Raw genomic sequence first — 16,217 nt, forward strand, 5'->3', positions numbered from 1 at the left:
TCTCATTGACGCACTGAGTGAGCAGCAAACATGAAATCAGGGGACAGATTAACACCACTAACCCCCAAAAACGGAAACAAAAATTCATCACAGACATACCAAGTCTTTTCTTTAAGATCATCATCATCACCATTAAGTTTTTTTCCCCAAATAATGAATAATTAAAAATATACATTTCATCATTATCTTCATCGTATGTTGCTTTGGATAGAAACTGGGTTGCTAGGTGACCAGGAAAAGAGACGAAAGATAACAGCTGAGGATGTGTTAGTGTATCTCTTTGGTTTAACTAGACGTGTTTAAGATCTTTGCTATTTCTAAAAATCTTTTTAAACACCTTTGGACTGAAGCTGTTTTTTTTTTTTTTTTTTTTTTTTTAATGTATACTAGCTATATATAGAGAGAGAGAGCAGGTAAAACAACAAATTGAGTAAAATGAGAACAAAAAGATTCATATTTGCAGTTATCTTATGCGTTTTTAAATGCAATGATTTTTTTCTTTTCTCTGGAATTTTCACCCATATCCGATTGTTACTAATTAATAAATTGAAAAACGCTGCCTGCGAATCAAACTCAAGGATTGTGTGCAGGATTTTAGGGAGCGTGTGTGTTGTGTTCGTTCTCAGAATAACGTGTTGCTTTGGTATCATTCTCTGGAGATTCACGCCACTGAGAGACTCGCACTTTGAACACGCTCCCTTACGCTGCAGCTATTACTTGCATATCAACACCGCTTAGTTTTTAAGACGTCCGGAACTGCGCCTGACTGTAACGGTAAGAAGGAAAGCTAGAGAAAAGATAACGGAAGATGGAAAGGGTTCCCATTATATTCAACATCTCCTGCGTTTTAAGACATAAAATTTGTCACCTAGCAACAACAGTCGCTGCCCGCTCTTCAGTCACCTTTCTGACTTATATACATACACATGCACAAGTGTGTACATATATGAAACGGTGTGTGTATATGTCCTGCCCTGTGTTTGGTGACTGGGAAAGTGGTCCCAGGGGCGTGGGAGTGAACGTGCCAGAGCATCAGTGAAGTTCTTTTGAGTCTTCATAATGTTCCCTGGCCTATGAAAACACTTCTCCTTGGCCCCTCCTTCTCTGTTTTAAAGCATTCATCTATTTGGTTTGTCTTTAAGAGAGTGAGGTATATGAGGAACTATCTCTCTTCTACACCCCCTAACCAGGAGACAGAACAACAGACACGCTATAAAAAAAAATACGAAACAAATCAGTAATAGAAATAGGACGAAGAGGAGGAGGAGCGAGGCAGAGAGCAAAAAGAGAGGAAGATGGATCACTGATAAATTTCCACTATCATACAATACATACATTCCACTGTATTTTCTACCCAGGAACACCAAATCCCTCCATCTTTCCTCTCCTAAAGTTTTTGGTTTTGTAGCTGTTTAAAGCTTTCAGGTCAAGGCTCACGGTAGCACTGCGCTCAATGCTGTCACAAGCAGTAGCCTTCGCGACAGTAACCATAGCAACACCATCCCTAACATCAGCAGTGGCGAGACAGGTACGTACAGATACTATGCACGTTCCTATAGGACCTTATCCCTTCTAAGCCATGGCAGTGTGTGCTTTTAATCTGGAAGGTTACTTCAGCGTTGAATGAATGCTACCGAAACATTTGAGCAGAAGAAACACAGTGCTGCTTTTTCCCCTGATAGCCCCCCCCCCCCCCCAGGCTCTGTCCAGTAAGGAACAGCTAAGAGGTCGAGAAGACAAGTGTTCACCCCTACGCTGTCGATTAGCGGCCGGCCCGTTTGGACCGACGGTTGCATTTGTCGATGGATTTGGTTCGAAAGGTCGCCTTGGCAAAGGAAGTTTACATTTGAATACAATCTGGTGCCTCAAACACACCCACTACAAAACAGCATCTGGAATATATTAAATAAATATTAATAATAATTAAAAAAAGGTTTGTTAAGAAAATTCACAAATGAGCAAGAGGAGAATACTTAAAAAAAAATTAAAATTTTAAAATGGGGGAGGAAGAAAACATAAAAACCCAAAAGAGAGATAGTGTGAATTTTTGGTCTAAGTAAATATCAACATTTTTTTATCTTTTCACAATGTTTTTCTTCCATACATTAGCAATTAGTAAGCATTATAACATAGATAATTTACTACAAAATCTACAGAAGCACAAACTGACCCATTCGGACTATACGGTAACGTAGAGAACTTCATGTATCCATCCCTCGTTGAACCTGCAGCACTCACCGACTACAGATTTCAGCACGATATAAATACAACGGTAAGGTGGATGAGAGCATATAAATTGTTATGTATGTGATATTTGGTTCTCTTTAAAGCTTGTTTATACTCGACTTTGGTTCTTTGGATGTACTTGAGCGTGTTTATCCTGGTTTCTTATCTGTTGAACTGAATTTTCACAGTATTGTTTCAACCACCTGATTAGAGTCTCTAACACAACTAGATAGGAACAAGTAAAGAATGTAAAAAATGAGATTTCCGCAAATACGTGAATACCTTTTCCCCAAACGAAAGCACACAAATCTACACACACAGCCAAGAAAAGTCCCACAAAACAGACAGATGGAACGAAAGACCAAAAGTAACAACCCTCCCAAACCCAAATGAACCCGAAACATCTTCTTCAGATGAGTCCAGTGAGGTCATCAAAGATCCCGCCACCCAGGACCAGGAAGAGTTTGAATGACAGGAGGCAGAGGCGGATCCCTTGCTACATGGTTCTGGGTGACCTCGGTCCAGAGATGCATGAAGGGATACTCTTTTTCTGTACAGCGACTCACTTTGCTCCTCCATCCGTTTTTTGGCTTGGTTCGTTTTTGGTTTTCCTTTATGGGAAGTTTGGCTGGCTGTGAAGTTTTGCTTCATTTTTTGGCTTGTAGATAAAGCAGAGAGGATGGGAGCCCCTTCGCTGTGACAGTTTCCTGTGTTGCCATGTTGTCTTACCAGAGCGGCCTCGTCAAGGTTTGGGCCCCCGATCTCTTTCTGCATCATGTGGATGATGAACTGAACGTGTATGAATGGATCGCTTTGGTATTCAAAAGGGAGAAAGTGAGTGAGGGAGGCATGAAATGGAATGAGGAAGGATACAAGCACTTAATTATTAAGAGAGAAATGAGAGTATTTACACTTAACTAGAGGCGTGAAAGCTAGAGAGGAGCTTGATCTCACTTTTATTACACTATACGACATTCATGTCATCGGACAAACAAGTGCATCAAGCTATGCAGTGCTAATATGATGAACATCAAAGACCAAACACCTAATCTTCTCTTTATGCTCAATTAGACATGGAATGACGATGATGATGATGATGATAATGATCATATAGTATGTACTGAAAATTCAATAAAGACCGATGGAAAAATCTGCTACTTCTGAGAAAAACAGATAAGAATGAGGAAGATTGAGAAGTCCGGCTCATTCATATTTAAAATTAAATCATAAAAAACATGAAAGAAATTATGTGATTGCATGGTAGATAAGATGATGAGCTCAGAGATGGCTGGATTGTTGTCACTGGGTCTGGTCCTGGACGGTTGGCTATTTACAGGTCCTTTGGATAAAGCTTTTCCATCCGTATTTTTGGTGTTTGTTTTTGGTATGCTTGTATTTTTTTGTCATAGTGAGTCTCTCAAAGTTCCATTATACTTTTTGGTATTCAGTACTCCACACGTTTGCTTCAAAGAGTTCTTTAACACACAGTAAAGTTTGTTCTCTTTGTTGTTTTTGGTGCTCAAGGATCTCTTTTTTGTCCTCTTCTTACTGCACTACATTTTATTGTAGTGACAGATAGTTTATTATATTTATAGTTTATTGTTCTCCTTTTATTTATGTATTTGGCTGCGTCCAGCTAAGCCGCATGGTGTTTTTTTTGGTTTCGTTTCCCTCCTCTCCTCTTCCTTCCTCCTTCCACTCCGTCTCTCCATCTCTCCCCTCTTCTACTCTGTATATTTTTGGCATCGGTAGAGCGAGAGAGTGGAAGAGAGAGAGTGTGAACGAGAGGAAACGAAAGGGAGCGAGGGGATCAAGAGATGCTTTGGTTGACAGGTAAGGTTTCATCTCCTCCTTCTCCTCCTCCTGTGATTGGCCTTGGGCAGCGTCACTCGATTTTAGCCCCTCCAATCGAGTGTGGGCTGTGTAGCAATTCGCCGGAAGAGCAGGAAGAGACGGGGCTCGAGCAAGGGGAGGGACTCATGCCCCCTGTGACAAGAAATTTGGTTTTGGCAAGAGCTGAACTGCCCAATCCCATGCCTGTGCCAGTTGCCATGGGCAACAAAGAGGAGTGGTTAAGAAAGAGGGAAGAGGGGAGACCTGCTCCTTGGCCTCCAGAACCGCCAATTAACACCTTGCTACTGCCCTCAAGACTGGAAATGGGCAGCTGGCCACCATTGGCTGCTAGAGCTGTGAACGAAACACGGTATTACTCACAAACATCAACGAAACTGACATGTTACGCATTAAACAGGATGCACTAGTACCATGTGAACGGAGGAGCAGATGTGAAAAGGGGAGAAAAGGAGTGAAAAGACGTAAACAAACACTCAAACAGAGAAGACACAGTAACACATGACTGATATGAGGTGGCAGAGTCATTAGTGTCTCTCTCGCCCTCCCTTTCGCACAAACCTTGGATAGTAGCAAGTGGGTTGCTGCCAAGAAGAGCTTGGTTCATTCCTGTGTTAACTCCCCTCATCATATTCCTGAGTCACACAAACAAATAACCAACCCACAAAACACAGACAGGAACGGAAAATAGAAAGGAATACAGGGAAGAGGAAGAGGAAAAGAGAAAACATTTAGAAGCATAGTTAAGAGCTTCAAAAACAGTGCAAGAAAACAGGTCTTTGCGGAGTCAATACGGCTTGTAATACAAAGCAGGCCACACACCAGCAGACCTCAGTGACGCACCAGTACGTAACAATCCTTATGCTAAGATGTAGTGCGATTTGACCAAGTCTTTTGAACAAATATACAAAATTAAAAAAAAAGAAAAAAGCACTTAAAAATAAGAAATGTAACAAATTAAAAACTAAAATAAAAATTAAAAATATATATTTTTGTAGTATCAAAACAAATATATAATTTATAATTAATATTTGCAAATAATATTTTATAAATTATAATAAATTAATTATAAGTTCTATAACACTAATTATAATTAATAGTTATTTAATTGATAATAATACAACTGAGCATATACATTATGTGCATATTGGATTGTCATACACAATTGTCTCAATATCAAGATCAATTTATCAGAATTCACCTTATGCCCTAATCCACATTTTCCTATACTTGATCATGACAAATATGTTTATGAGAAAGAGTGTGTGTGTGTATTTTGTATTTGTGTGTGTGTGTGTGTGTGTAAGAACATAGACTCTGCTGGTTGTATTCACCTCAAATGTGCAGCAAAGTCATTGATGTAGTTAGAAACGTCACCATTCTTTTTATGCCATGAACTGTGGATGACAAAACCACACACACAAAAATACATTTACACGCACACACAAACACTGCAGTTACCTACATTTGCTGAGCCACAGGGAGTAAAAGTTGATGAGTATGTGCTGAGTGGATGTGTGTGTGTGTGTGTGTGAGAGAGAGAGAAATCAGCTCACCCTGTGTTCAGACTTAGTGTACTGTGAGTCGGAGGGGCCGGGCTGGCATCACTGCGGGGAGGCGGGGTTACAGGAGATGGTGCAGAGCTTAAGGAGGGTCCGCTTGGGGTCAAAGGGCAAACTGATGACATAGTGGTCACTGACAGAGGGAAATAATAAGAGATAGAGCATCCATCATATATATATATATATATATATATATATATTATAATTAGACTGTATGTATCTCTGTATGATATGACTGTATGATCAGCAGATGTCGACTTCTGTGCCCTACCTGCTGTACCGAGACTGCTCACTATCTGCGATGGTCCCTGACTGGGCATCTGTAAGGAAAACGTGGATATGATGCCACAGGTCAGAAGGGAAACATGATGGACAGAGAGTAACGGAGGGTGAAAAAGGAGAGGCTGGTGGAAGGCTTGTGCTCTGTTTGTGAATTTAAGTTACTGGGTTTGAAAGTGAAAACATGCAATATTCCCCCTAAAGAATTAGTAACAGAGGCTGAATCCTCCTATAGTATTATGTCAATGACAGTGAACTAGTTGTAAAAATTGGCTATGAAGGTATGAATTGTTACACTTTAAAATGCAAAGCAATGCAGGGTGGTAAAAAAACACATTCAGGAGTGAATGATATGTGCACCATTATGGAAATGATTATTATCATCTGCTCATGCAGGAGAAACTATTAGTGTTGTGGCACAGGGTGAGACAGGGGTATGGGTGAAGGGAGCAAGCCGGGTCGTACCATGTGCGGGTTGTAGCAGGGGGGTTTGTGCGAGGTGGGCTGGGGTTGACTGGGCAAGGGAGGGGTGGCACTTGAGGGGTTAATACGTTTCTCTTTCTGTCGGCGGTTGCAGAACCAGACGCGGATCACCTCCTTCTCCATGTTGAGCTTTTCAGAGATGAGCAGGATCTCCTCTGAGGTAGGCTTCTGGTTCTGAATGCAGAAAACAGAACCGTGGTTTAGGATGGGATTATTTGCAGACATTCATTTCGGAAGCATTTAGTAATCTGCTACCACTTAAAAGTTTGGGGTCAGAACTTAACAGACATTAATAGTTTATTCAGCAAGGATGCATTAAACTGAAAAAAGGGTCAGAACGTGACAGGAACAAAAGATTTGTATTTCAAATAAATGCTGTTCTTTTGAACTTTCTATCAATCAAAGAATCCTGAAAAAAATGCATCAACATATTGATTTCTGAATAATCACGTGACACAGAACACTGGAGTAATGGCCACTGACAATGAATCTTATTACTATCACATGAATAAATTACATTTGAGAAAATATTAAAATGAAAATTTGTTGTTTTATATTGTAATAACATTTAATAATATTACTGTTTATACTGCATTTAATTATAACCAAACAAATGCAAGTGATTTTGGAAACAAATAAAATCCAACCCCAAACTTTTAACCGGTAGTGTATGTTGTGCAATGTGTTCTGACCGTGATGAAGCTGCGTTCCAGAGCGACGCGGACGTTGGTCTCAATGCTGGTGCGTTTCTTCCTACGGCGGCCAGGCAGGCCCTCAAACCCCAGCGAGGAAGAGGAAAGAGCACCGGGACTTGGCAAGGTGCTGTCCATCGACATTATTTCTAAGTAAACCAATAAAAACATTTTATGCGTATTATATCAATCACAAAATGTTTTATATACTGCCATATCACATTTTTTATTTTATTATTTTAATAATGATGTGGCTTTACTGCCACTTAAACTGTAGTTTTAATGTATGTACATGGACATGTTTTTGAGGCTGAAAGGAAGTTAAAGGGATAGTTCACCCAAAAACGATCATTTATTCACCCTCATATCATTCCAAACCTGTATGACATTCTTTCTTCTGTGGAACATGAATGTTGAGGAATGTTGGGTTCCATTGTATGAACAAAAAATACAACTTAAGTCAATAGGAATTGAAACTGTTTGGTTGCCAACATTCTTCTAAATATCTTTTGTGAAGAAAGAAAGTCATACATCTGGAACAAAATGAAGATTTTTAGAATTGGGTGGACTGTCCCTTTAAGCTTGATTGACAGCTGTAATGACTAATGCAGCTGATTGTGATGGTTACCTGCGTCAGTCAGCCACTTCTCCAACAGAGGTTTAAGTTTGCACATGTTCTTGAAGCTGAGATTGAGTGCCTCAAATCGAGAGATGGTGGTCTGACTGAAATCGTTCCCATAGAGCTTCCCCATGGCCAATCCCACATCACCCTGTAGAGGGAAACAGAGATCAAACATTACTATACAGCCAAATACAAATCCTCTGAGTGTGTGTGTGTGTGTGTTTATGTGTGTGCACCTGTGTGAAGCCCAATTTGATCCTTCTCTGTTTGAATGTGCGGGCAAATTGCTCCAGTTCCTCCAGATCACTGGGCTCCTCGGGATGAGTGGTCACTGGAGTCACTGTGTTCATGCTGCTCTCTGCAACCTTCTCCCTCTGCCAAAACCAGACACACACATAAGACTCGAACGTGAGTGTCAGATGGAAATATGATAGCACAGAATGTACACACACCACTGTTCAAATGTTTTTGTTTTTAAAGAAATTACTTACTCACTGAGGTTGCATTTATATGATTAAAATACAACAAAAACAGTAATATTGTGAAACAGTATTACAATTTAAAACGGTTTTACATTTGAATACATTTCAGTAGCCTTTACTCCAGTCATCAATGCCATATGATCATTCAGAAATCATTCTATGTTGATTTTGTGCTCAAGAAACATTTCTAATTATAATCAATGTTGAAAACAGTTAATATTAATACTTATTATTACTTATGCTTAAGTAATGCTTTTTTCAGCATTCTTTAAAGACTAGAAAGCTCAAAAGAACAGCACGGCAGATCGGGCGTTTTCATCTTACGCTCCCAAATTGTAGAATTCTCTCCCAGCTGACATTAGGGAAGCAAATTCGTTGGGCATTTTTAAATCTCATTTGAAAACTTTTAATTTTCGTCTTGCTTTTAACTGATTGTTATTCTGTACTTTTGTATTACCTTGGATTGTTGTGCTTGTTTGTGTTGTAAAGCGCTTTGAGAAAGTACTCTTATAAAGGCGTTATACTAAATAAAATGTATTATTATTATTATTTATTTAAAACAAAAATCTGTTGTAATAATCTATCAGTTTTTACTGTCACTTTATTGACACTTATTAACAATTGATTGTGTTGGCTGAATAAAAGTGCTTTTTAAAAAAGTCTTACTAGTCTTACTACAGCTGTCACAAACAAAATTACAAAGTTCATAAACAATACTGTGTTTCCCTTTTTCAAAAAGGGAACTGAAAATTTCATACATTTAATTAATCAGTTATTTTATTCTGTAGTATGCTTTGTTTCTTTAGAGATTTCTATATTTAACAAAGAAATATCTTTCCAAGTTACCCTTGAATACTGTTTAAGTAACCTCTGGCATATGTTTACCCCTGTTGGGGAACAGTAGACTCACAAATACAGTATGTGGCCTTTTATCAGATGTTGTACCTGTGCTTGAAAACTAAGTCTGTGTGGAGCGGCCATCAGGCTTCCTTGGTTTTGCTGAGGTAGTGGAATTAGATTTGGCGTTGATAGCAGCCCTGAAACATACACAACCATACGATTACATTCATTACAATTAAATCAAATCAGACTATTTTTAGCTAATCATTACGTCTTGAAAAATTACAATGTAATAAAGTGATAATAAGCAATGAATTCGGTTACACTTTATTTTAAGGTGTCCCTATTACAATGTAATTATACATTTAAGTACTGAGTAATATTAATTAACTACATGTACTTACTATAGAGTTAGGATTAGAGTTACTTGCATGTAATTATGCATAATGTATTGTTATTATAATACTAAGTACATGTAATGTGTGACAAGGGAACCTTAAAATAAAGTGTTACCATAAATTCTTATGTTTGATTGTTTAATTCATATTAAACAATATTTTTAATTCTGATTGACTGTGATTGGCAAACTAGTGATCTGACGTTGGAAACTTATTTAGGACACGGTGTGAGAATACTAATAGTAAGTAAGCTACCTTGCTGCCCTTGCTGCGTTTGTGGTAAAAGAAACTGTGCGGGTGAAGACAGAGTGTGTCCTGGAACGAGGACTAACTGCTGCAGCTGCAACAACTGCTGAATGTCCTGAAAGAGAGAAAAGAAACAGATGCAGAAAGGATGTGATGGTTTCACTCTGACTGAAAGAGGAATAACACTGATTCTGGAACAATGTCGACACATTCCAGGTGTGCTGCCCAGCGCTGACTGGCTGTACCTGCGCAGTGAGCTGGATTGGCTGAGAAAGAGGAAGCTGGTGAGGAGGAGGCGGTGGGACAGGGGTGGCGGTTTGTTCTTGTGTGCTCTGGGATTGGCCCTGTGACTGAGGCTGAGCTGCCTGCTGACTGGCCTGCTGCTGGGCTTGCTGTTGATTGGCCGCGTGGGCCACATGCGACTGCTGCACAGCTGCAGCGAGGAGCTGCGCCTGCTGTAAGAGCAGCTGTTGCTGTGCTGGCAAAAGTGCAGTCAACTAGAGAGAGAATGAGCGGCAGAGAAGGAGTGTGGCAAAAATAAGAGTTAGAAAAGAAAGCACATCTAAAGCAAGCAAGCTCACGTAGGAACCCACATATACAGCATATACAGTATGTGCATGTCTTACCCCTGCAAGCTGACCACCCGTTAGCATCAGCTGTGTGTGGGGAAGGGCCGTCTGAGCAGGTGGAGTTTGTACAGCAGCGGGAGACATCTCACCACAATCCTCCACCTTAGTCTAAGACATAGTGACAGAGAAGCGTTGCTGATAATTCATGTGTTACTAAAAGGGACACAGTGAGTGGGGGTATTGAAATGAGGATGATAAAGTGAGGTTAATAAAATACTAGCAGCTCATGAGATGGAAAAAAGCTATAATCTGTACTATCTTCGAAACTAACAAGAATACACTGCACAAAAAATGCTTGCCTTAGATTTTTTGTCTTGTTTTCAGCCAAAATATCTACAAATTCTTAAATCAAGGAGGATTTTCTAGACAAGTAAAAATGATTGTCTTGTTTACAGAAAAAAACAAGACAAAATTAAGTGAGTTTTTGCTTAGAACAAGCTAAATAATCTGCCAAGGGGGTAAGCAAAATAATATTATTTCAAATAGAAAACAAGATTATTTTGCTTACCCCATTGGCAGATTATTTTGCTTGTTTTTCTAAAAACAAGACAATAATTTTTTACTTATCTAGAAAATCCTCTAGATATTTTGGCTGGAAACAAGACAAAAAATCTACGTAAGAAAAGCATTTTTTGCAGTGATATGTGCAGATCTGTATGTAAATCACTTGACAGTAATAAAGACCACAAACTGTCACATGCATTTACACATATTCACTCACCTTCGTGCTGCTGCTCAGTGTGGGAGAAAGAGAAAAAGGGCTGATTTTCATTGGCTGAACCTGTTGGAGGGAAACACATTGGAAATATGATAAAAAATTTTTGATCATGCTGATTTCAGATGACATATAACACTGGTACCTGGATGTCACTTACCTGATTATTTGAATCTGAGCCATTTCTTTCTGAGTCTGACAAACACAATGAGAAAACACAACATTTCTGTTAATTTTGTAAATTTAAGTTTTTATCTTGAATATAGCAAAAGACAGGCTATATATTTATATTAGTTTTTATTGTTAAATTTACTTTTGTTTATTCTTTATTATTGATTTATTTTTTCATAATTTTAGGATGTTGTTAACATAAAAATATGCTGCAAATGTTATCATGTCAAGTAAATATCTGAGCAGAAAATTCTTTTTTGTTGAGGCTTATTGCAGACATAAAAAAATACAAATATAATGTGGTTTTATACCTGTGCTCTCCATTGGAGAGTCTGCCGCTGGATTCTCAACCTCTATTGGCTTTGACATTCTGATATCTGTGAAAAAGAGAGAGGGATATGAGGTCCGTCATCAGCTTTTGCTACATGATGATGGATTTCTGTTAACACATTTTGTTCAAATGAATTACAGTTTGCATACAGTTAGTATCTCTGTACCCTGATTTAACAGTCCAATCCTATACCACAGCAAGATATATTTATATATTTTTAAATACGATTAAATAGTTTTGATGATGATGATGAATGGAAGCATAACAAACACAAATATGTTATATTTTGAATAAAAAGGACACACAAATGCACACATTTTGATTCTAAAAATATAGAGGTCTAGATTCCTCCATTCTCACACAACTGGAGACGTGCTCAATCCAACAAACAACTAATAATGATTACGTCACCACAGATGTGTCACTTCAAATTTAACTGTAACCGAGCCCACGGGACTGTCCCGGCCCTCAGCGGTGAGAAACAGAGCGTGCAAAGTAAATGAGTGTAAAATATCTTATATCTTTAAAGAATCATAATACTACTTTTTAGAAATAAGATTTATAATGTTCTAGTCTCAACTGAATTATGTAGCTCATAGATATATTTTACATAAAAGTCAGAACACGCAGCTGAACGTGTGTATGTTTCTGACAAATTCAAGCCAGTTCAGTTTATCTGTATGGCACTTTTTACAATACAAAGGAGCTATAACAGCATCAGCGTTATAAATTGTGTAGCCAAAAAAGCTCTCCAGCAGACATGCATAAACACACACACACACAGAGAAACACACTCACTTCCCTTTTGTGAAAAATGCAAATAAAGCCAACGACTGACTAATAATATCACCCACCTGCATATACCACTATCTCTTTATCTATCTCCCCCTCAACACTCATGCCTCATCCTTCATTTCTCAGTCTTTCACAAATATTTTCATTGATATTTAATTCTTGCCAACTACATGAAACATTGGAGCCTTACCAGATACTGATAATTAATCTCTGACTCCTCCAGGGGGCAGTACAACTTGAAAAAAAAAACGTGACTGTAATAATCCCAGAGAAAGTTACAAAGGAAACCAACTTGTATAAATTGAGTCACTCGTGAAAAAGCCACCAAAAAACTGAAGAATTGCCGACTTCCTCAGACGATCAAATCCAGGGTCCAGCGACAGTGATTGGTGAAAGGAAGTAAAAGAGAAGGAAAGCCCCTCTTGAGGCCCGTCAGCCAACGGGTCGTGTCTATAAGGGTTTCCACAGAATGGCCTGCTGGTAAAATGGTGCTATGATAACTCAGGCTGAAAGTTTGAGAATATTTTCAGATTGTGTCACACATAAACTCTGACTATTTTGAGTATGGTGTCATAATTCATCTGAATAAAATAAGCTGACTAGAGGTTTTCAGAGAGGCATCATTGATTTGAAGCAAAAATGTCAAAGTGTTTTTAATCATGGATTAATCATGACACCTTGCAGTCTATGATAACTCATTTGATATACATCCACCCCAGTTTGGCATTAGCCAATCTAGAACATAAGGTTTTATATGAAGTGAATATTCAGTTCATCATTCATATGAAGTTAGAATGAAAAAGTGCCTGATGGTTTTGGTGTTAATGTCTCACTTCCCTCTCTGTTTCCCCTCAGACTGGGCCAAACACAATGTGTTAAACCAAACCCTTACTGTCGGGCCAGCTATTAATACGCACATTCACACACACACACACAGACACACACACACACACGTGCACAAAGGCTTAAATGTAGGTGCTGCTATATAATATACAGTTTCTATACAGTAGCTGATACACACAGTTCTGTTTCTTATATATTTTGAACTTCTCCATTTCATAACTTCTGTATTACAAAGATCTCCATTCTTTTTTTAAATCTGAAATAAATATGCTTACACTGCCTGCACATACTGGAAATGGTTTCCAAGCTAAATTACTGTATTGCAATATTAATTTGACAAAAAACTACGCCACATTTCTGAGGGAGAGAGACTTCCTGCACACCTTCAGCAATACTTGGTTCCTCTCTTATTTCTATGTTTACCTCAAACGCTAATTCTGCTTTATTTCTGATTTGACAGTTCCATGTAACTTGCGTTTAGCAAATGCGTTTTTTCTACTACTACATTTTTCTAGAACGCTCTACTACTATTGAGTGTTTATTGAGCTACATGATGCCTGCATGTGCGACTCATTTTCAGTCACAAGTCACTTATTTTTATGTCACAATGCCACATGTAAAGATGAAGAGCTTTCTTATAACAAGAATCAGGGTAATCGCAGATCACCATCTCCATCACTGCATTAATTAACATCTTAATTTGCTCAGCTCAGTTTGTTTGTATTTAAACACATATTCATTATTCAAAGGTGTCTGGGTTCCAGTAGACTTACTTCTTCTGACTGCCGATTACTGAGTTCTCTCCCATTTTACAATGTTTGAAAGGACAGCTAATCAGTTATGATAATGCAAGTTGTCTTTAGGGATATAATACCTGGTTTCTACCTGCTAGAAACTTCACAGTAAGTGAAGACCACACTCCTCAAGGAAGCATTCTTACTCCTTCTCATAGCAAACACAAACTGTACTAACAAAGAACATTATACTCCACAATATACTAATTTTTATTATTAAAGGCAAGAGTTCCTGTACTCTGATCCATCTGTTAAGCTGCAGACAGCTGCACTGTAGGTCAAAGTTGCAGTTGGGAGCTGAGGAAGGGGGAAACCCCATGAAGAACTTCACACTGGGTTTCCCAGAGGTTCCCTTATTCACTTCCAGACAGTCAATAAATATCATTTCATTACATCCTGACTACTAAAAATTGCTTATTTGCCTGATAAACCAGCAAAAAAAAACAGATATACGTAATGGTTGTGTAATAACCTGAAACTTTTATGCACATAACAGCACAAATTGACGTTGTTGTTAACCACTTAAAAGATAAGCTGAGCTCTCTGAATATAGGAAGGAAAAAACACAGCTTTTGGGTGTTAATTAATTTTTGTGCCTTTGAAATTAATGCAGAGAAATGTTAATTATTTTGAGGATTTCACAACAATAAAAATAAATAAATAGATAAAAAAAATTGATGAGTTCTCACATTATCTTAAATTAGAAATTATACAATAAGAACATGAGATTGACTAGAAAAAATGCCCCCTAAACTTCACAACCTCACCGTGGCAGAAAGAGTCTAGTGAGAATGACCACAGAGGTCAGTAGCTGAGCATGCAAGAATTAAGCCATTACTCCGAAACAGACATGAATAATAATAATACTAACCAAAAAAAACAACAACTTGGTCTGCCAAAAAAGCACTATATTCCTAAGATGTGTAAAAAGAATTGTGGCCAAAACTTGTGAAAATTTATATATGTTGTATGCAAATTTAATACTGGCCACACTTCAAAACCAACATCCTCATGGTGAAGAAGGTGTTGGAAGCATCATGCTGTGGATTTGTTTTTCATCAGCAGAGACTGGGCATCTTATCAAAGTACAAGGAAAAATAGATGCTGCAAAATGCAAGGAAATACTGCAAGAAAATATCTCTCTGTCTGCTGAACTGAACTTCAGCAGGATAAGGATCTTAAACTCTGAGAACATGAAGGTGAATGTCCTACACTGGCCCAGATTTCAACCCAAAAATTCATTTTCAGGCATCTGAAAAGATGAATCATAAGATGTATCGCTCGTCATATTCCATTTGTAAGACACTGAATAAATATAAATGTGAAAACTGCAACGTACAAACATCACCTGACTACATGAACAGCATGAATCTGGGCACATACGTAGAAAAACATTCATAACGGCTGTAAAATATATTGAAACAAATAAAATATTTAGAATATTTAATAATTATTTGCATTATTTCTGTTTTTTAAGAAATAAATAGAAATTTCCCATTAAATACTAAAAATGTTAAAATAATTTACACAAAATATTATTTTAAGTTTCAGTGCTTTGAAAAAAAACAAACAAAAAAAAACAATCATGGAAATCTGAATTCTCTGTAAAAAGCACCATAAAACAAATCGCTCGATTTCTATATAAAATAGACACTCGTGTCGCATATTTTGGAATTTCAGCCTTTCTGTAAATTTGCATTGCTCTTTCTTTCAGTTTCTCTACACTAACCTTCTTGGTCCAATGACCTCAAACATCCCTGAATTTCTAATGAATCATCAATAAAACTCAAAACAACAAAAAGAGACCAACCTGGCAACCACCCCACATGCTCCAGACACATACCTGGCAACCACATATGGGAGTAGTCCATGGATGCAACAGGACCGGTCTTTGTCATGTTGATGTGCAGTTGTTCAGTGAGGTCCTCTTCCTCTCACACACATGAATACACTCTTTCTCTGTCTCACTCTCTCCGCGTCTCTTTGACTCTGTCAGTGTGTGGCCAAGAAGGAGGAACAAACTGATAACAAGTGGGGGGGTGAACTCTCCACTCCTCCTTCTCTCCTCCCTCCGTCACCTCCTAACTACGCTATACTCACCCACACTTCCGCCCCCTCTTGCCCACTTCCTGACCCCGAGAGAGCAAGAAAGGAGCGGGTCAGGGCAGACATGGCACATTTACAAGAATGCAACGTTGACTGCATTTTACACTATTAAGTATGTCACAGGTCGTTCACTGAGCGAATTCATGCGTGTT

The 16,217-nt window shown here is 38.3% G+C and overlaps 1 protein-coding gene across 3 annotated transcripts; it reads right to left on the reverse strand.

Moving 5' to 3' along the window:
• Nucleotides 1–3,153: 3,153 nt before the first annotated feature.
• Nucleotides 3,154–15,960, reverse strand: LOC306887131 (POU domain, class 2, transcription factor 2-like). 3 transcript variants are annotated; one of them, XM_079444673.1, is made up of 17 exons: nucleotides 15,770–15,958; nucleotides 11,508–11,573; nucleotides 11,186–11,220; nucleotides 11,032–11,091; nucleotides 10,308–10,418; nucleotides 9,927–10,178; nucleotides 9,691–9,796; nucleotides 9,143–9,234; nucleotides 7,952–8,089; nucleotides 7,722–7,863; nucleotides 7,094–7,242; nucleotides 6,384–6,575; nucleotides 5,911–5,959; nucleotides 5,634–5,772; nucleotides 5,412–5,474; nucleotides 4,639–4,712; nucleotides 3,974–4,413 (listed from the first exon to the last, which is right to left on the reverse strand). In XM_079444673.1, exons 1-17 carry the CDS (start codon nucleotides 15,855–15,857, stop codon nucleotides 4,112–4,114), a joined length of 2,058 nt encoding a protein of 685 aa, XP_079300799.1. In that variant the 5' UTR covers nucleotides 15,858–15,958; the 3' UTR covers nucleotides 3,974–4,111. The 3 variants fall into 3 exon arrangements, with proteins under 3 accessions (XP_079300797.1, XP_079300798.1, XP_079300799.1); XM_079444671.1 differs by lacking the exons at nucleotides 4,639–4,712; nucleotides 9,927–10,178 and having other exon boundaries at nucleotides 3,154–4,413; nucleotides 15,770–15,960; XM_079444672.1 differs by lacking the exons at nucleotides 4,639–4,712; nucleotides 9,927–10,178 and having other exon boundaries at nucleotides 3,166–4,413; nucleotides 15,803–15,960.
• Nucleotides 15,961–16,217: the final 257 nt, after the last annotated feature.

The sequence above is a fragment of the Barbus barbus genome (genome assembly GCF_936440315.1).
Source record: "Barbus barbus genome assembly, chromosome: 21".
Lineage (NCBI taxonomy): Eukaryota > Metazoa > Chordata > Actinopteri > Cypriniformes > Cyprinidae > Barbus > Barbus barbus.